At 36.3% G+C, this 21333-nt stretch overlaps 1 protein-coding gene and 1 non-coding gene across 2 annotated transcripts; one reads left to right on the forward strand and one right to left on the reverse strand.

The window, feature by feature from the left end:
* Window positions 1-12572: 12572 nt before the first annotated feature.
* Window positions 12573-12679, forward strand: LOC133039543 (small nucleolar RNA R71). Its single transcript, XR_009688683.1, has one exon. It is a non-coding gene; the product is annotated as a small nucleolar RNA R71 (small nucleolar RNA).
* Window positions 12680-14505: 1826 nt separating this feature from the next.
* On the reverse strand, window positions 14506-16957 carry LOC133038749 (uncharacterized). Its single transcript, XM_061117005.1, has 3 exons — window positions 15672-16957; window positions 15386-15577; window positions 14506-15298 (listed from the first exon to the last, which is right to left on the reverse strand). Exons 1-3 carry the CDS (start codon window positions 16173-16175, stop codon window positions 14918-14920), a joined length of 1077 nt encoding a protein of 358 aa, XP_060972988.1. The 5' UTR covers window positions 16176-16957; the 3' UTR covers window positions 14506-14917.
* Between the last annotated feature and the right edge of the window lie 4376 nt (window positions 16958-21333).

Below are 21333 nucleotides of genomic sequence, written 5' to 3' on the forward strand. Positions count from 1 at the left end.
TTTATTATACTTATAATGTTAATTTAAAATTATTACACTTAAATATTTAAAAAGTGAAAAATAAAATAGATTACGATGAGAAAGAAGAGAGGGACTTAATGGTAGATGATTTGAAACTGTGATAGATTATAGTGAGAAAGAATAGAGAAAATGTTGGATTCCACAGAATTTTAATTTATATAAAAATAAGTTTAAATTTTGTAAAAAAAATTGTAAATATTATAATTAAATGGCTTAACTGTTAAAATAATTATAGTATGGATTTATATATAAATAAAGAAAATTATTTATAAATTTTAATTGCTAAAAAAGGTTTTGTTAAATATTTATTTAATTACTTAAAAAAAATAGTTCATTATAATTAATTAATTAAAATGAAATTTTTACCTATTCGTAACCTGTTATTACAGGTAAAAAAAATGAAACCATATAATTACAATAAAAATGTAACCATTGAATAGTCACCCATATATATATATGAATAATTAGTATTTTTCTCTTGAATTTTTTATACTATTTGATCTTGCTCCCTAAACTATACGGCTTGTTAAAAATTTTTCTTTAAATATAATAGTTATATAATTATGCCACTTTTGTTAGATTTCGTTTCTTTACCGTTAAATGTTAGCATTTTTATACCTGAACATTGACCAATACAAAATTTTGCCCAATTTTATTAAAAAAATTAATTTTCAAAATTATAATATTCTATTAATTTTGAGAAAATCAATAAAATTATTAAAAAACTTGATAAATATAAAATTAATTAAAAAAATATTAACTTTACTTAAAACACTTAAATTATTCTTAAAAAAAAAAAAATTCAAACTTATTTTAATTATAAACACGTATCTTAAAAAATTAAACTACAATTATTGAAAATCTACACTACATTTACCCATTTTACCCATTAATCTGTTCTTCACTCTTACAATCTGTTTCCAGTACCAGCTACTTAAGGACGTTGCCTCATAGGTCCTCCAATCTTCTTCTCCTATATACACTGCGTTTACCCACTTTACCCATAATGTATCGTCCTTTGTCTCAATTTCCCAAACATATTTGCCTATAGGCGCCTCATTTCATTCTTTGGTTCTTTTAAATCCAATTCGCGTTCTTTCTTTGTCTTGCATAAATCATCCCAAGCTACCGTACCCGGTCCACTCATGTAGAACCTTTTGAGGAAGAATCATTAGTTGAGACCAATAAGAATGAATAGCTATGAAAACAGAGTTTACTAAAGTCGTCTGTCCCGTGTAAGACAAGTTTCTTGAACTCCAAACATTGATTCTTTGTACCATTTTCTCTATTAAACTATCTCATTCAACTATAGGCAATTTTTTAGCACTTATCGATATGCCAAGATAACAGAATGTCAGCTTTTAAAACCCAAAGCCTCTACCACCCTTTGAATTTCATTTTCTTCCATGTTACAGATAAAAATTTCAAATTTGGATTCACTTTGTTGTAACCAAAAGTTTGAGAAAAAGAGTTTAAGTCCTTGAAGCATCCGATAGATTGATTTGAAATCACCATGAAAGAATGGTAAAGCATCCGATAGATTCATTTTCACATCTGTCATGGAATTTAAAATCTTCCTTCTCCCCAACTTTCATCATCAATCTTGATAAATATTCCATACCCAAGATAAAAAGAAGAGGAGACATAGGATCTCCTTGCCGTAGACCCCTCTTAGGTTCGAAAAATCCATGCAAACTTCCATTAAACATGAGGCTAAATCGAGGAGTACGAACACAAACCATGACTAAATCTACAAACTTCCTTAGAAATTTAAAAGCATTCAACATCTCTTCAATAAAATCTCATTCAGTGGTATCAATGTATCATATGCTTTCCGAAGATCTAATTTAATCGCATTTGGGTTTCTTCCCTTTCCTCCTATAGTGTTTTACAAGATCTTGACAAATCATAGCGTTGTATGCAATGAATAATTTTCCTTGGATGAACCCACTTTGATTTTGAGCAATGATATCTGGAAGTATCATTCTCAATCTAGAGCATATAAGCTTAGTGGCAATTTTGTAAATTACATTACAACAAGCTATGAGTCTAAAGTCCAAGACTGAGTTCGGGCATTTACCTTTTGGAATTAAGGTCATTGTTGTTGAATTTATTTCTTTGAGCAACATTCCTGAATGCAACAAGGATAGGATCGAGTCACACGCATCCAACCCGAATGTTTTCTAATTATCTTGAAAGAAGAAGCTACCAAAGCTATATGAACCGGGGGATTTATTTCCTGGTATTTAAAATACTGTTCTCTTCACATCCTCATATGAGAATTCAACCATTAAAATTTTGGAATGATCATTACTTATAGTCGGCCCTAGAGCCACTATTTGTTTGCTAACTATTTTCCTCCCAATAAGAGAACTTCCCAACAGATTCTTGTAACAATTGACAAAAGCCTCAGTCACTATAGTTCAGGTTGATGTATCCTATTGCCTCTGTGATCCTCAAGAGAATAAATTCTATTTTGTATCCTTCTGTGAAAAAAAAACTATCATGAAACAAGGTGGTATTAATGTATTATCATGCCCTTCCTTAAGCCAAACAAGTTTAGCTTTCTATTGTAGTAAGGAAATGTAATTGTGAAGAGCCTCTTTATGTAATGCCTGAATTGATTGTTCTTCTTTAATCAGGTCCTTGTCGAGAAGATCACTTGTTAACTTTTCTTGACAAGCCACCATTCTTTGTTTAAGTTGAATCTCTGTAGTATGTACATCCCCAAATTCTATTTTATTGAATCTCCTCAGTTCATCTTTAAGAGATTTGAGTTTTTGTATCAGACAAAACATGGGCGCACACACAAAAAACACATTTTTGATATAGTGTAAAAAAAAATATTTTTTGATATATTTATTTTAATTAATACTTTTGTTTTTTAATTTTTTAATCACAAAATGAAAGTAAAATGTTTGTTTTTAAAAAATTTATTTTTTAAAAACAAAAATGCGTTCTATAACCACTTTTGTTTTTCAATTTTAAAAACAGAAAACAAAAGTGTGTTCTGTAAAGTTCATTTTTATTTTTATTTTTTGATTTTATTTAAGTCGGGTCTAGGTCCGGGATCGGATTCGGGTTCAAGTCAAAAGTCGGGTTTAGCGTCAGGGCCGTAGGGAGGGGATTTGGGTCCAGGTCTGGTCGTAATCTAAAAGATTGATTAAGAAAAAAAACTGTTTAAAAAAATATTGAAAGTGATTTTTTTTTGTTTTTAAAATTTTGATTTCTAATTATAAAATTGAAAAGTAAAAACAGTTTTATAGAACATGTTTTTGAAAAATATTTTCACTTTTCTACTTTTAAAAACAAAAAACTAATTAAAAAAATGTTACCAAACGCCACCTAAATTAAGTTAAAAGTTTCAAATTTCTCTTTTATTATTTGCCATTAGATTAAAATCTAATGATTTAATATTTTTAAATTAAATTAATATTTATAGTTACATTTATTTATTTATTTTTTTTTTGAAGGATATAGTTACATTTATTTAGTAACTATCAATGTGTAATACCCATTAAAAATTATTCTATATATTTATGAAAATAGCTAGGTGTCACTAGGTACGTCTTATCTAATATATAATTTTAGTGGTTAATAAATAGTAATTAATAGGAGAATAATCTATTTTATACCTTATGTTCCCATCATGGCCTTCTAAAAATATTCTATTATCAATATATAGTTCTATGGATATTTCTAATGGGAAATTTTAATTTTTGGCCTTAATAATACAAGTTATATCAAAATTTATACTTTTCCTTAATTTGTACAAATTTAGTCCATTAATTACATGAACTTCCCATTTTACCCTTTTTTTTTAAAAAAAATAAAATAAAATAGCTAAAATCTGAAATTGATCTTTCTCTCTCTCTTCCCTCTTCCCTCTCTCTCGTGCACCACTCTCTCTCTCTAGAAAAAAACTGAAAAATTTATCAAACAATTTCCCTCTATCCGTCCCACTCTCTCATCACTCTCTTTCTTCCCTCTTGAATGGTTGTTTTCTTGGTGGGTGTTGGTGGAAAACCAAAGCACAACTCAATATCACTCAAGAATCTTACACCATTATAATGGGTAAGTTGTATTTTAATCATTTTGTTTGACTTTATGTAGTTTAAAATTGTTATATGTGTGTTTTTTGTTGGAACTGCTGTTTTTTGGTCTGAAATTGTTGAGATCTGGCAGATCTGGTTTTCATTCGAATTCTAGGTTTTTCAGTGTTATCGATGATATATCGATACTATGTCGATGGTTTGTCGATAATTACAAAAGGAAAGGTCAGTGACGACCATTATCGACGTTATGTCGACATAATGTCGACGTTATGTCGACATTATGCAACAAACATATTGTTTCCAATTTGTCGACATTTTGTCGACGTTATGTCGACAGCATGTCGACAACAAGCATTTATCTCATTTTAGAAGTTGTCGATATTTTGTCGACACCATGTCGACAAAATATCGATGCAAATGAAAAAAAAAAAACCGTAAATAACATAACATAACATTAAAATTAAATAAAGTTCATAAAAAAACATAACATAACATAAAAAAACATAAAAAAAAAATAGAAAATAAAGTTCATAAAAAAAAACAAACATTAAATAAAACTCACCACAAGACATAACATAAGAAATTATTTTTTTTAAAATTCTTTGGCTTGTGGGTGAGCCTTGCAATACTTGCATAATGTTCCAGGCTTCACCGGTTTACCGTTAAAGATGCCTAGTTTGCAACGACGGCATCCTTCGGGGAACCCTGGTGGTGGAGCCGGCCATACACCAGTTTTGCAAAAATGTGCTTCAAGTTGCCTGAACCGGAACTCGTTCCCACATCGTTCTCTTTCGAAAGCTCTTTGGGCGTCAAAAACTTTCTGCATTTCAGGAGTAACTATGCCAACATCAGGCTCCTGCTTCAGCTCTTCAGGAGTTAAGATGGGGAATTTGCCTTTGTTCTTTCTTGGGGCCATATTTAGAACTTAAGAATAAGAGAAATTTTTAAGAGTAAGAGAGAAGTAGAAGACAAGAGCACTTATGAATAAGAAAGGGATTTGCTTTTATAGAGCAGTAAACATGTTGGGAATGTATGAAAATTTAATGGTCATTAAATGCGTAACTGTACAGGTAAAACGCCTGAAATGGTGTATTTGTCGACTGAATGTCGATACTATGTCGACATCATGTCGACAACATGCCAATTTAGTGTCACTGCTAACTCATTTGTCGATGCCATGTCGACGTCATGTCGACAGCTTGTCGATAGGACACGTGTCTGACATGCAACGTGTCAGTTGGGAAGGGTTGTTGGGAACGTAGGTAAAATTTATTAACATTAAATGTGTAAGCGTTGTTAATTGTCGATTGTATGTCGATGGTATGTCGATATTATGTCGATGGCGAGCATGCTTGGTGTGGTTGTCGACGTTATGTCGATAGTATGTCGACACAATGTCGACAATCAGTGCCATTATTTCTGCTGTTGTGATTATCGACATTATGTCTATTGATATCGATGGGATGTCGATTTTTATTTTTTTTTGGGTATTTTTTCCTTTACTCACCTTGTTTTTTTGGTTTGCAATTGCAGGAGACAAAGTGTTCCTTGTTGTATCGTACGATGGTGTTTGGTTATGTGAGAATTATAATTGGATCTACAAAGCAAATAGCAGCTTGACGTTGACAGTTACAACCGAGACAACCCTACAAGAACTGCGACAAATTTTATATGAAGAGTTGGAAGTTGATCCGGTAGCGTATGATTTAAAGTTGGAGATTTGTTCCTTGTACATGAAGGGAAAAATGGTTGCGCCAGAGGTTATTAAGAGAGAACGCCAACTGAGAACGTTTTTAGAGATGAGGACATCAATGTCAAATACAGAGTTTATGCCATTATTCATGACCAAGGTGAGAAAAGTTGGGAATTCGGAGCCTACGCCGCCTACTAATCCTCTCCCTCGGAGTGTGGTAGGGTCTTGCGTTCCCGAAACAGATGTTGGGATTGATGTGAATGAGGAGGTTCCGGCCAATTTAGAGGTTTCGACCAATTTAGAGGTTCCGACCAATGTAGGGCAAGAACAAGAAGCGACAGGATTTCATCAGTTTGAAGAGTTCGATACACCCTTCTACAATAACGATCCTATTGTAGATTTGAATATGGACGATGAGCATGATTTAGCAGTCGATGAAGCCGTAGCGGGACCATTGTTGAGGTTAGAGTGTGTACCGAGTAACCAAGGTACGCAGCGAGAACGACAACCTCGTAGTGAAAATCGCACTACACCTGGAACTAGCAGTAGTCGACCAGGCAGAACTGAAGAACATGCTCGTCATGCAACGTTCTCAACGTTCTCCTCTTTTGAAGTTTGTACCAAGTTCAAAGCTCCCATGTGGACAAAGGAAGATATAATGGAAAATCATGAGCTAACTACTTGTTTACAAAGTAAGGAAGCAGGGGTGATAGAGCTTGGTAATTTTTATGAAAACAAGGAAGAACTGAGACAAGTAGTGGGTAGGTTTGCACTTAATAACAATTTCGAGTGGATGGTGAAGAAGTCATCCCCTGATGTGTTGTACGTTACATGCAAGGCTCCAGATTGTAAATGGAGATTGAGGGGGAGGAAGAAGATGCATTCTGACAACTTTGAGGTCACTGTATTTCACAATGAACACACATGTAACTTGAATGCGAGACGTTCAGATCACCGTCAAGCAGCACCATGGGTAGTTGGCCACCTTATTAAGGGGAAGTACACCCAAGACGGAACTAAGTACAAGGCTAAAGACATACAGAGGGACATGTTTGACAACTACGGTATCAGTATGAGTTATGTGAAGGCGTGGAGGTGCAGGGAGATGGGACTTACGTATGCTAGGGGTATGCCTGACTTTTCATACATGAAGCTTCCTGGGTACTTGTACATGCTGGAACAGAAGAATCCAGGTACCATTACTGACTTGTACTTAGAGGATGAGCGGTTCAAGTACTGTTTTATATCACTCGGTGCATGTAGAAGGGGCTTTTCTTTTTGTCGTCCTGTTTTGAGTATCGATGGCACCTTCTTAAAGACGAAGTACGACGGTATAATGTTAGTTGTTGTGGCATACGATGCGAACAACCAATTGTTACCGGTTGCTTATGGTATCGTTGACAGTGAGAATAACGACTCCTGGACGTATTTCTTACAGAAGTTGAGGGTAGCAATTGGCGTGGTTGAGAACTTAGTGTTTGTGTCAGATAGGCATCAAAGCATTGATCATGCTGTTGAACTCGTTTTTCCCGAAGCAGTCCACTGTGCATGCTATCACCACATTGTTATGAACGTGAACGCCAAATTCAAGACTGATGCTTTTCACAACCAAATATATAATGTTGCTTACGCATGGTCGAAGACTGAATGCGATAGAGAGTTCGAGAAGCTTAGAAAGATGAATCCGGCCATTGCTGCATATGTGGAGAGTATAGGGTTTGAGAAGTGGGCTCACCCTTATTGTTTGGGCGATAGATACAACATCATGACGAGCAACGCTGCTGAAAGCTTCAATAGTGTCACAGAAGAGTTCAGGAAATATCCAATAACGACTTTGGTTGAATTTATCAGGTTCACACTCCAATCGTGGTTCGCTGATCGCCTCGAAAATGCTGACAAATGTGCCACCCCTTTGGCCACGCTCTTTGAAAAAAACTTGGCAAAAATTCATGAAAATGCAAGGTACAGTCGCGTCCAACGAAATGGAGCCAATTTGTATAACGTTGGTAGGGGACCTAACGGTGAAAGAGGTGGTGATGTGAATCTAGTTGAAAGAACATGCACCTGCGGCGTGTTCACGTTATTGAAACTCCCTTGCCTTCATGCATGTGCCGCGACATTGAAAACGAACACAAGTGTGTACACGCTTTGCTCACCTTATTATTCAAAAGAAACGTGGAGGAAGATTTACGATGATACCATCAATCTTGCTGGTGACGAGGATGATTGGGTTCTCCCAGAACACATCAAGAATATGAAAGTTGGGGTACCTGTGGAAAAGAAGCCTGTAGGTCGTCCAAGAAAAAGCAACGCTGGAAGAAGACGGGAGAACCGTTTCCCGTCTGGTGATAAAAAAGGTTCTGTACCACGAAACTGCAGCCGCTGTGGCAGTTCAGGCCACAACAGAGCAACATGCAAAGCCCGCATCTGAGGCGTCTTGTACGTATTCGTTGGGAAATTTGATATATTGTAATGATGCATATTTTGTCATAGTTATTTTTGTTGAGGTTGAATATTTTTCAAATATTTTAATTATTTTTAGGTTTAATAGTTATTTTTGTTGAATAATATTGATATTTTATATTTGAAACCTGTTGCTATAATTATAAACACTACGCAAGTATACGCAATCAAGTAGTAAAACTCACACAGGTGAGGTCGATCCCACAGGGAATTGGATTAAATACCACTAAACTATACTTATAATTCTATCTGGCAGATCAAAAGTAATTATGATTTAAAAATAGTAAAGTATGAAAGTAATTCAGAAAACTTAATAACACAATTGAAAGTTGAGCAAGATGAGATAATAGGGAGGAGAATCCTGTTGTTGTTTACCCAAATCGTTAATGCTTAATTACTATCCTATTCTTGAAGTGAATGACAGATTATGAAATAACCTAGCTCCTTTCAGATCTTCTAGATTCTAAATCACATGTTATCTAATTAATCTCTTAATTAAACTAACATGAAATCAGCATTAAGCAATAATCTACTTGTCACATAAATCATGTGAATACTTTCGTTTCACATAGAACATCGATTATCCAAATTTTAGCATTCTCAATTCTCACTTTTCAGATTTCGAATTGAGATCATAAAACATGCATAAGGTGATCAATCTTAAACATGAAATTAAACACAAATTAAGATAATTTCACAAACAAGAATGGAGGAATGACAATTAAACATTAACTAGGCAAAACATTAAACAACAATCATCATCCTCCCTAAATGGGAAATTTAGTTCAGAAATAAATCCATAACCATTCCTATGACAATATTCAACATAAATAAATTAAAGAGGAATAGAGAAAGAAACTGTTGGTGGATGAATTTTGGATCGTCACTTGAATCTCTGTGCTCTTCCTGCCTCTTTCTGCTGTGTTTTAGGGTTCCAAATCGCTCTCACTGACTTCCAATCGCAGTTTTCTATTTATAATTGAAATTTAGGGTTCGATGGACGAAAATGCCCCTGGTCCGTACGGGATCTCGCCGCGGCCAAGCTTCCTCTCGCCGCGGCGAGAATATTGAAATTTTGGGTGCTTTCTGTATCTCGTAACTCGCCGCGGCGAGCCTCTTCATCGCCGCGGCGACTGATGCCTTTCGAATTCTTGAGATCTAGCCGCGGCCAAGTTGTGTTTAGCCGCGGCCAGATATGCACAAAAACTCAAAAATTGAGTTTTCTTCTTCGGCTCAGCACGTCTTTTAATGAATTTCTGCACCCGAGACCTCTTTTACTCCAAAGAACCTGAAAACATAGAAAACAAGCGTAATTCCGTCCCAACACAGCTAAAAATGCACATAAATTGGATCCAAAACATAGGCTAAAAATAGCCTAACAAACTCCCCCAAACTGACTCTTTACTTGTCCCCGAGTAAACTAAGACTAAACTAAAAAAAACTGACAATGATAGCTGAACTTTCCAACAATTAAATTGTTACCACCACCTGCACAACTTCAATCCATCAATAACCAGAATTTCAACTTGCCAACTCTAAGAACTAAGTTGAATGTGCAGTTTACAAGTAAGTAATTCATACAAACATAAAGCATCGCAATTTCCATCAATATCACAACTGTTCTAACTTTCCAACATCCCACTAACACATGATCAATAAGTTTGAATGACATACCTCTCTCCACTAATGTTGACAAATTTCTATCTGGAATCAGTAGGTCTTTTTCGGTTAAAATCACATGGCTTAGGTACATGGGTAGGTGAGAAGTCATTTAGGCTATACTATACCATAAGCACTATTAACCAAGCAAGCCTAGACATTTATTTTGCTTTCTTTCCATATATCCCAAAAACAGAAATAAGAGATTGCAATTTTTCTTGTGTGTGTACCTCATAATTTTCTTAACTTTTTTTTTCAAGAAGACACATTTTTTTCTTTTTTTTCATAGGCACAACACACAATATTCTTATTATTTTTTCAATCTCTCATTCCTACACTTTATATTTTTTCACTTACAGCACTTATTCCCCCCCAAACTTGCTTCAAGGCTCATGGCATAACAAAATATGTTCAGGGTGAAAAGAGTTTAGAATAACGAATTCAGCTCCGTGAAGTGGTGAAAAATTTTAAAACAGGCTAAGGCTCAACTTTGGGTATACTATGGATAAAACTTTTTTTAGGTAGGCTTGAAAGGCTCAATCGTTCCAAAGAAAACTTGCCTAAATCACTTTCCAAACAAAAATCATCAAGGATTTCGCTTCAAGAGAGTATGTCAAACAAATTCTATTTCATGTTCATTCAGTCATTCCACAATCCATTCCTCAATCCAAATAGAACACAAGTGATATGTGAGAATAGCAAATGTTTTAAATCTACATGAATCACTTCCTAGCACACATCCAATTTAATTCAAACAGTTGCAAGTCAAGCACACAGTTATGTTTCAATCCATTGCACAAGGGAATAACAACAATTTAATCCATCTTTCAATTTAGCTATCACGCAAGACTAAAAAAAAACTAAAACAAACTAAACTAAAACAAATAAACGCGAAAAAAAATAAATTAAGTTTCCCCCCCCCCCCCCAAACTAAAATGCACATTGTCCCCAATGTGTGAAAATAAACCAGGGTGAGAGAGACTTACCTGAGCCCCATCAGAAGGGATCAAGTCCACCCTTTGCATTCAAAAGAGCCCTCGCACTAAATGAAGAAAATTTACCACCAATAGTGTTGATTTCAGAGTTTTGCACAAGAGTAAGCTCACCTTCAGAACTACCACACATCAATCTTTTCCAACGACGCTGAATCGTTCGAAGTCGCTCTTTAGGCTTTGCTTTCTTCTTATCAGTTTTAACAACAGAACCCTTCACCACCTCAATCTTGCAACAGGTAGGAATGTCAGTTGGGGCAAAAACTTTAAAATTGACCTCTTCATCTTGGACTCGCAACTTTAACTCCCCCTTTTGAACATCTATTAATGCTCGACCCGTGGCCAAGAATGGTCTTCCCAAAATAATGGGAATAGTTGAATCTTCCTCCATATCAAGAATTAAGAAATCAGCAGGGAAGATAAACTTACCAACCTTCACCAGTACATCTTCAATTATGCCACGAGGATGAGTTAGAGAACGATCCGCTAGTTGTAGAGTCACTGTTGTGGGCTTTGCTTTTCCCAATCCTAGCCTTTTGAAGACAGACAACGGCATTAGATTAATGCTTGCTCCCAGATCACATAGAGCTTTAGTTTCCACTGAACCCCCTATAGAGCATGGAATATTGAAACTACCCGGATCTTTAAGCTTGGGCGGTAGTTTCTTTTGCAAAATGGCGCTACACTCCTCAGTTAATGCCACTGTTTCATAGTCCTCCATTTTTCTCTTCTTAGACAATATCTCCTTCATGAACTTCACATAACGTGGCATTTGTTCCAAGGCTTCAAAGAAAAGGAATGTTGATGTGTAGTCTTTTGAAGACCTCTAGAAATTTTGTAAACTGCTTGTCTAGATTGGTCTTTCGGAGTCTCTGAGGATAAGGTATCTTCACATGATGATCAATACTGATTGGTGGAGACTGTTGTGGTGGTGCAGGGCTATCAGTAGTTTTCTTTTCTATTGATGTTGGAGTTGGTGCTGATTGATCTTTAACTTCTTCATTGAATGGTTGTACCACATCAGGCCCATCATAATTCTTTCCACTCCTCAAGGAAATTGCTTTACATTGCTCTTTTCCTTTTGCCTCACTAGTGCTAGCTGAATTTCCTTGAGCTTGGTTTGCCACTTGAGTAGCCAATTGTTCCATTTGAGTTTCTAGAGTTTTAATAGAGGCTCTAGTTTCCATCATGAATTGGAGCAATAAATCAGCTTGGATATTGGAGCCACTAGGACTTTGTTGTTGGTTTTGTTGGGGCTGATTTCTCTGCTGGTAGAACCCCTGTTGGTTGTGCCCATAATTATTATTTTGGGAGTAGTTCCCAATGGCTTTTGCTTGATCCATTGGCAAATTATCCACATCTGCTTGACACTCTGAAAAGTGATGGTTGCCTCCACATATCTCACAAATAACTTGGGCTTGTTTAGCTTGCCCTGCAATGATTTTAGTCAATGCCTCAACCTGAGCTGTTAACTTTGTGATGGCATCGACTTCTAACACACCAGCTACCTTCTTGGATTGACTCCTTTCAGTTGGCCACTGCTGGTTGTTTAGAGCCATCTCCTCCAATAGATCATATGCCTCATTAGCACTCTTTCTCATAAAAGCTCCACCAGCTGCTGCATCTATTAAAGTTCTAGTATTACCAACCAGCCCGTTATAAAAGTTGTGAACCAGCATCCACTTCTCTATACCATTATGAGGACACCTCCTGATCAGATCTTTAAACCTCTCCCAAGCCTCATGGAGAGATTCATTATCTTGTTGGCAGAAATTATTGATTTCTCCTCTCAGCTTTGCAGACTTAGCTGGAGGAAAGAACTTTGACAAGAATTTTGTTGCCAGATCATTCCATGTAGCAATAGAATTCGGTGGCAAAGAATTCAACCAACTCTTGGCTCGTTCTCTGAGCGAGAATGGAAACAACCTCAATCTAATGGCATCGTCGCTAACTCCATTAACTTTAAAAGTTTCACAAAGTTCCATGAAGTTAGAGAGATGCAAATTAGGATCTTCAGAAGGGAGACCACCAAACTGAACTGAAGACTGCACTATTTGAAGGATGGCAGGTTTGATCTCGAAGTTGTTTGCATCCACTGCCGGTGGCCTAATACATGACTGCACTCCCGTCAGAGTAGGGAGAATGTAATCTCTCAAGCTACGGCCATTAGCTTGATCTTCCACAGCGCCTCCATTATTACCATTATTACGCCCATTGTTCCCAACATTATTGTTCACATTGGCAGCCATGATTTACGATGTTTCGGCGATTCTTTGAAACTCTTTCTTGCCTTTTGTTCTTTCGATTCTTCCTGCAAGTTTTCTCAATTTCAGGATCAACTGGTAATATGACTGATTGTCCTTGACGGCGCATGCACTTAGGATTCCTGAAATAAATCAAGAAAATATTGCAAGAAAAAAATTAGAAAAATCAGCAAGAGAAAATATACCAAAGTAGAAGTTAGTATAATTTTATGTAATATTAATCTTTAACAATTCCCCGGCAACGGCGCCAAAAACTTGTTGCTATAATTATAAACACTACGCAAGTATACGCAATCAAGTAGTAAAACTCACACAGGTGAGGTCGATCCCACAGGGAATTGGATTAAATACCACTAAACTATACTTATAATTCTATCTGGCAGATCAAAAGTAATTATGATTTAAAAATAGTAAAGTATGAAAGTAATTCAGAAAACTTAATAACACAATTGAAAGTTGAGCAAGATGAGATAATAGGGAGGAGAATCCTGTTGTTGTTTACCCAAATCGTTAATGCTTAATTACTATCCTATTCTTGAAGTGAATGACAGATTATGAAATAACCTAGCTCCTTTCAGATCTTCTAGATTCTAAATCACATGTTATCTAATTAATCTCTTAATTAAACTAACATGAAATCAGCATTAAGCAATAATCTACTTGTCACATAAATCATGTGAATACTTTCGTTTCACATAGAACATCGATTATCCAAATTTTAGCATTCTCAATTCTCACTTTTCAGATTTCGAATTGAGATCATAAAACATGCATAAGGTGATCAATCTTAAACATGAAATTAAACACAAATTAAGATAATTTCACAAACAAGAATGGAGGAATGACAATTAAACATTAACTAGGCAAAACATTAAACAACAATCATCATCCTCCCTAAATGGGAAATTTAGTTCAGAAATAAATCCATAACCATTCCTATGACAATATTCAACATAAATAAATTAAAGAGGAATAGAGAAAGAAACTGTTGGTGGATGAATTTTGGATCGTCACTTGAATCTCTGTGCTCTTCCTGCCTCTTTCTGCTGTGTTTTAGGGTTCCAAATCGCTCTCACTGACTTCCAATCGCAGTTTTCTATTTATAATTGAAATTTAGGGTTCGATGGACGAAAATGCCCCTGGTCCGTACGGGATCTCGCCGCGGCCAAGCTTCCTCTCGCCGCGGCGAGAATATTGAAATTTTGGGTGCTTTCTGTATCTCGTAACTCGCCGCGGCGAGCCTCTTCATCGCCGCGGCGACTGACGCCTTTCGAATTCTTGAGATCTAGCCGCGGCCAAGTTGTGTTTAGCCGCGGCCAGATATGCACAAAAACTCAAAAATTGAGTTTTCTTCTTCGGCTCAGCACGTCTTTTAATGAATTTCTGCACCCGAGACCTCTTTTACTCCAAAGAACCTGAAAACATAGAAAACAAGCGTAATTCCGTCCCAACACAGCTAAAAATGCACATAAATTGGATCCAAAACATAGGCTAAAAATAGCCTAACAAAACCACGAATAATTATCAAAATTTGAACGAAAAGAAAATCTATATATTGTAATGTTAATTACACAAAATATACAATGTCGCAATAATTACACATATAATCAGCCGACATTTTGGTAAAATAAATCAACACACCACCGTTGACGAAACATAGCTATCCGGTCTGGCGTCACATCGGTCAATACACGCTGCATCATGAGATGCTCCACCTACTCAATGCAATAGACGCCACAATCACCACTAAATGCAAAATAAAATGTAAAGTCAGTCTAACGTAAAACATATTTTAATACTATAGTACTTTTTTATCGCTATGTACCTGGTTGCTGACTTCGGAACTAAGTCGTGAGTGGCTCGAGTCGAGTGCATTTTTGGAAGCACCGTGATGTCACAGTTAGCTAACGCCATGATCTGGTTGTTATGTGGAAATTCCCCGGTTGCAAGGATTAGCGAGGGCAGCAGTTCTGCCCAAACCTTCAGGATGGGTTCCAAGGCGGTCCAATGACAGACGCTGGAATCACAGTCGTAGACATTAATTTTCCACAGCTCTATGTCGACTTCAACTGTGACCCAGTGCCTTGCCTCGGGAAGGTTCAGAACGAAGTAAATAAACTCGTTACCCCTCCATCTCTCAAAGACTTGGGACTGTAATTACAGAGAACAACGAAACAATTAACAAACCATAATAATCTTCCCAAACAATTAACATTTAAAATCTTACTAAAACAATACCTTATGAACCCCTCTGCAGTAGTCCAGGATATAATCCTCCCACACAAAGTTTTTCCTCGGACCCCTGTGGCTCGTCCATGCACTGCTGATCATGGCGGTCACGAATGTGGAGAGAATGATACCCTTCTGAGGAAATGTCAGTGGATAGTCGTTGCGTCGCCTCCTCAGCATATGCATTGCTGCATCTATATGCTGCATATAAACGGAAATGTCAGTTAGACAAAAAAATATATTAATTGCACATAAAGTTGTAAAGTGAAGTAATATTATAAAATACTTTACTTACGTCATCTGTAAGCCATTCCTTTGGTGTGAGCATTGTCCAAAAGAATCCTGGACCGTAATCACCACTTCTCAAATCCCGAAGTCGGTGGTTCGGAATGAGTCCAACACACCACTTTCGGAAAGTGGTTAACAATTTCTCATCCGGTGGCTCCAGGGGATCAAAAGTCGAAGATGGCCTATGTCTCCTCTTCATCTCCGTATAGTCACCGAACCATACAGGAGGCTTTCTCTTCCTCTTCCGACTCTTAACCACTGCAGGTTGTGCCTCTATCGACAGAATCTCACCCTGCGACTCGGTGTCATGTACATGGATAAGAGGTTGTGCCTCGATCGGAGTCGCTGGAGCTCCCTCATAAGGATCGTAATCGTCGGGGAAGACCTCATCCTCTTCTACTGGGGGTGAAGCAGCTGGTGGTGGGGTAGATGGATCTGCTGGGGCCTCCGGTGCTGAAGCTGTCGTTGGCGGACGATTCAACATGGCCAATATGTGTCTGAGCTGCTCCATAATTACGTTCTGACCACCCTTCAGCTCTACATGGCTGGTCTCGTATGCCTTCTTCGGCTCGACATGAGCAAGATACGGACCCTGAGTGTCAGCCTCGATCCTATCCAACCGAGCCACTAAATCAGTGTACTCGGCACCCCGAACGCCTGATGAAGATGGTGCACTGGGCTGAGGTTCTGAACCAGTGGCCTGAAAAAATATATATCAAAAAAATACGGTAAGCATACGATAATTCCATAATGTAACAAATATCACAAAACAAAAACAATAAAAAATAAAGACATAAAAAAAAAAGTTCCAAAAATTGGTACATGAGTGTCTGTTTCCTGAGTGTCTGGGACCTGAGTCTCTGGTACCTGACTACCTGCCTCAGCCTCTGTGTCATCCACAACATCATCAACCAGGTTCTCCACACCATCGTAAGATATGGTCCTCACAAATGCCTCCTCCTCTGTCCGTGGAAGTAGCCCCTTCACCACTTCAAGATTCTGTTTATGGTTCAAAAAATATCAAAATAAAACCATTTAGCATTTATTACAAGCATTTATGTTAAATAATTATTCCGAACATAAGTGAAAATCATACCCGTCTAGAAAATAATGCGCTGACGTCTTTCTTCCCAATATCGCCTTTGTTCGTCCAGCTAAGCATCCTGGGGAACCGAATCCCGTGGTTCGTGCCATACCTCTTCCCAACCTCCAAAATGGCCTCGTACGCCCAATATTGTACTGCAGGTGCGAAGCCATATGCTGTGTATTTGCACTCGTGCTGAACATCCGCACTCAGCTTCTTCTCGTAGTTGGCCTTCTGTTTCAACATGTCTTTCTAAAGCGAGTGCATGAGTCTTGCGAATGAGTGCTTCCCCCAAGGAATCCGGAAGAAGAACTCGAGGTCTTCCACATATCTAAGTATGTGAGGCGTAATCAGCGTGTTTGCCTCGCGGCCCAGAAGCACTGACTCCACAAACAAGCACAAGCCGAGCTTGTACAAGTCTTCCGGGTTACGGCGGTTGTGAACTGAAGTTGGAGTGCTTCTGTCTTCACACTATCAGACCGGTTGAAATATCTGTTGATCAATCGGTCTGACCCCGAGCGCGCGACCTGCGCAGCCTTCTCCTCTTCTGTTGGCCCCGAGGAGAAGTCCAGGCCTGTAATGAGTGCAAACTCCAGCACCCCGAATTGGACCTCCTTCCGACCAACATAAAACCGCATCCTCAACTCCTCCTGAGCATCCACTTTCATTTTGTGGAGCATCAACTGGTGAAATAACACCGAGGAGAATGTCAAGGGTACGACATTCCAGAAGCTCCCGAAACGGCTTTCCTTCGCCGTGTTATTAAGGTTGAACTCCTCAAACCGAGCTTTGATTTTTGCAAAAATTCCAGTGCCCCTATATGTGACGCGGCCAGTAAAATGCTCGGGTGCTGGAATAATGAGTCTGGGAGCCATCTGAAAAATCAAAGACCAAAAAAATTTAAATGTCAAAAAAGTTAAGAAATGTCGACAAAACATCGACATCATGTCGACATTCTGTCCACATTGTCAAACATTCAACACTGGTCGACAAATCGTCGACATACAATCGACATGCTATCGACATTATCATAAAAGCAGTGACAAACGATCACCATCGACAACTTGTCGACATACAGTCGACAAATTGTCGACATTCTAACAGTAAACTACCAAAAGATTCAACTACAACATATAATCGACAAACTATCGACATACAGTCGACAAATTGTCGACATTCTAACAGTGAACTACCAAAAGAATCAACTGCAATTTATTATCGACAAACTATCGACATATAGTCGACAAATTGTCGACATTTTAGGGCAAAACTACATAACATCAAACAAAGGTAAACCATCGACAAATTGTCGACATTATGTCGACAACCTGTCGACAACAATGTTCAAACACATAAATAGATACCTATACATATCGACATCCTATCGATATCCTATCGACATTTCATCGATAACTATGTAAAAACACACAAAACACCATTGAAACATATCCAACATATACAACATGCAAGTATTGACATCTAGATTCGCATATACAATCTAAAACACACAAAATCTGAAGCACATACACAAATTCGCATTGAAATTTCTAAAATTTAAACAGAAAAAAAACTTACCTTTTCGTGGTTCAGTGGTTCAGTGCTTCGTCGTCGTGGTCGTGGATCGCCGTGGGCCGCCGTGGGTGTTCGTCCTCTTCGTCGTCGTCGGTCGCCTTGACTTTCGTGGGGTTCGTGGGTTCTTGGGTTCGTAGGTTCGTGGGTTCGTGGGTTTCGTGGGTTCGTGAGTCTGGGAGCGGGTTGTGGGTTCGTGAGGGGTGAGGAGAACAGAGAGAGAGAGAGAGAGGGAACGTCTGGTTTGTGGGTTGTGGGTTCGTGATCGTGAAGAGAGAGAGAGAGAGAGAGAGAGAGAGAGAGAGAGAGAGAGAGAGAGAGAGAGAGAGAGAGAGAGAGAGAGAGAGAGGGAGCGTCAGAAAGAGAGAGGGAACGTCTGAGAGAGGGAAAGTTTAATTTAGGGGGTATTTTAGGAATCTTTTAAAATTAGAGGAATAAATTTGTACAAATTATAAAAGGGTATAAATTTTGATATAGGTTATATTATTAAGGGCAAATAATGAAATTTCCCTTTCTAATATAGAACCTCCTCGAACCAGGATAGTTCTAATATATAATTCTATTCTTAACTCGTCTATTCTTCTTTTCTTCCCAAAAATATATTTCATCACATCAATATTACCAGCTATCTTCTTTATCTCCATATATTACAAAATTGTTATAACTTATAGCTAGCTAGACCATTTCTAATAGTTACACCGATTTAGTGTAGAATCTTATAATTTTTAGTGCAACAACTCTAATGATTCACACTAAATATCATACAAAATATTCTACTAAGTAAATATATTTTACTTAAAAGATCTTGTATTTTATAATAACTCAAAATAACTAATTTATCAAATAATTAGTAAGAATTATTTGATAGCTACTAGTAAGAATTTAAAATTTTAAAATAATTAGTAGAATAAAATATTTATTAAATCAATTAAACACTACACATTTTTTTCTTTTAAAGGAAAAGAAAATCTTATTGAAGTTCTATAGTTGATCTTATTATAAGCGACTGTTTTTAAAATGAGAGAACAATAATTTTGCGAAAAAGAGCTCACCAATAATATCAAACATCTGAAGAATATTAATATTCTTAAAATACTTAAAGTCCATATAGCCAATATTTTGATATTAATTCTTCAAGGCTAAGATTCACAAGTTATCAATTTGACTATTAAATTATTATTTTACTTAATTTACTTAATGTTGTTTTTTTTAATTTTATAACTTAGTGTCATGTTATTTTTATTTTATTAGTATTAGTATTTTTTTTATTATTAATTTATATTTTCAAATATGTTAGTGTTTTAAATGAACTATTATTTTTGTCATAAATTTTAATTTAAGAACTAAAATGTAAGATTATATTTTAAATAAAATAAGGGTTACAATGAAAAAATAAATTGTATACTAAATTGTTGTAGATTGAAAATTCAATACCATTAAAAGTATAGGATTCGGTGCACACCGCATATTTTAGTATACCATTAAAATGAAGGTTAATTAGTAATTTTTCTCTTTGAACTTTGACATGTAGTAAATCGTGCCCCTTGAACTTTTTTGGTCGTTAAAAATTCTCCCCGAACTATTGAGATTGTTAAATTTAAGGACTTTTGTCTAATTTCATTTAATTTTACTGTTTCAGTGATTGTTTATGTACTAAATCATGCTCCCCAGACTTTGATATCTACCAATCATACCTTCAAACTTTGATATGTACTTAATCATGCCCCTTGAATTTTCATTCATGTTAGAATTTTTTACTAAAATTAGACAAAATTCCTTAAATTTAACAATCTCAATAGTTTGGGGGGAATTTTTAACGGCCAAAAAAGTTCAGGGGGCACGATTTAGTACATGTCAAAGTTCAGGGAGAAAACTTACTAATTAGTCTAAAATAAAATAATGTGAAGATTTTACACTAATTTAATAAAATAATGTATCATTAGAGATGTTCTAATTAAATAATAATATTTCCCATATATAATGTTATATATGGAAAAGCAACATTATAATAATTTCTCATCTATTTTTCTATTATTATTATTATTATTATTATTATTATTATTATTATTATTATTATTATTATTATTATGTTGTAATGTATGATTTATCATATTTTGAGTCACATTAATCCTATAAAATTTTATAGTTTAATTTGTGTCTCTCAACCCTGGTTGTATTTATGTTAATTATAGTAATAAGCAAATAGTAAATGATAATTTTTAACAAAATAAATGATAAAGCCACCATGTTATTCAATTTTTATTTTTTTTTTTAAAAAAAAAAGAATAATTTGCAGCCAAACTCTTTATATTTTTATGTTTGTTACGATGTAACCCCCTTACTCGAAAAAATTATAGCTAAACTTCCTGGACTCGACAATCGTTTTGTTTTGTAATCCTTCCGTTCATTTTGGTCTGTTAAGTGTCAAAGTGAACTGCCACGGTGTACACAAGTGTACACATGACAAAATTTCATTTGTCCACATAATATTAATAATTAAAAATTAAAAAAATAATTTCAAAATTATAAATTTCAAAATAAAAAAATTTAAAATTTTTTTTTTCTCTTTTTTTCTTAATTTCTTTCCTTTTTATTCTTTCTTTCCTTTTTTTTGTTTGTTTATGCTTATTCTTCTTCACAATGCTTAGAAACTACCCCCAAAAACACCCACTACCCACCAACCCTCACCCCTTAGCACCACCCCAACCAGACCCCAAAAATATTTTTTTTTTCTTTTTTCTTTAATTGAAAATCCTAAAAACCAAAATCATCATTTCTCTCTCTCTCTCTCTCTCTCTCTCTCTCTCTCTCTCTCTCTCTCTCTCTCTCTCTCTCTCTCTCTCTCTCTCTCTCTCTCTCTCTCTCTCTCTCTCTCTCTCTCTCTCTGCTTGTGTGACACCGGCGACAGACGGATTAGGAATACTGTGCTTCGACCCTCCTCTCGTCCATTTTCCGAAAACCTGCAATCCCAAAAACCCTGACCCTATATGGACCCAAACACCTCAACCCCCAAATG

The sequence above is a fragment of the Cannabis sativa genome, chromosome 6 (assembly GCF_029168945.1).
Source record: "Cannabis sativa cultivar Pink pepper isolate KNU-18-1 chromosome 6, ASM2916894v1, whole genome shotgun sequence".
Lineage (NCBI taxonomy): Eukaryota > Viridiplantae > Streptophyta > Magnoliopsida > Rosales > Cannabaceae > Cannabis > Cannabis sativa.

Excerpts from the sequence above, each read along its gene's own strand:
- LOC133038749 (XM_061117005.1), bottom strand. The coding sequence starts at position 16,175 with ATGGAGCAGCTCAGACACATATTGGCCATGTTGAATCGTCCGCCAACG. Across the intron at positions 15,578-15,671 it reads AGGAATGGCTTACAGATGAC|CATATAGATGCAGCAATGCA; the intron begins GTAAGTAAAGTA and ends GTTTATATGCAG. Across the intron at positions 15,299-15,385 it reads ACTGCAGAGGGGTTCATAAG|TCCCAAGTCTTTGAGAGATG; the intron begins GTATTGTTTTAG and ends CTGTAATTACAG.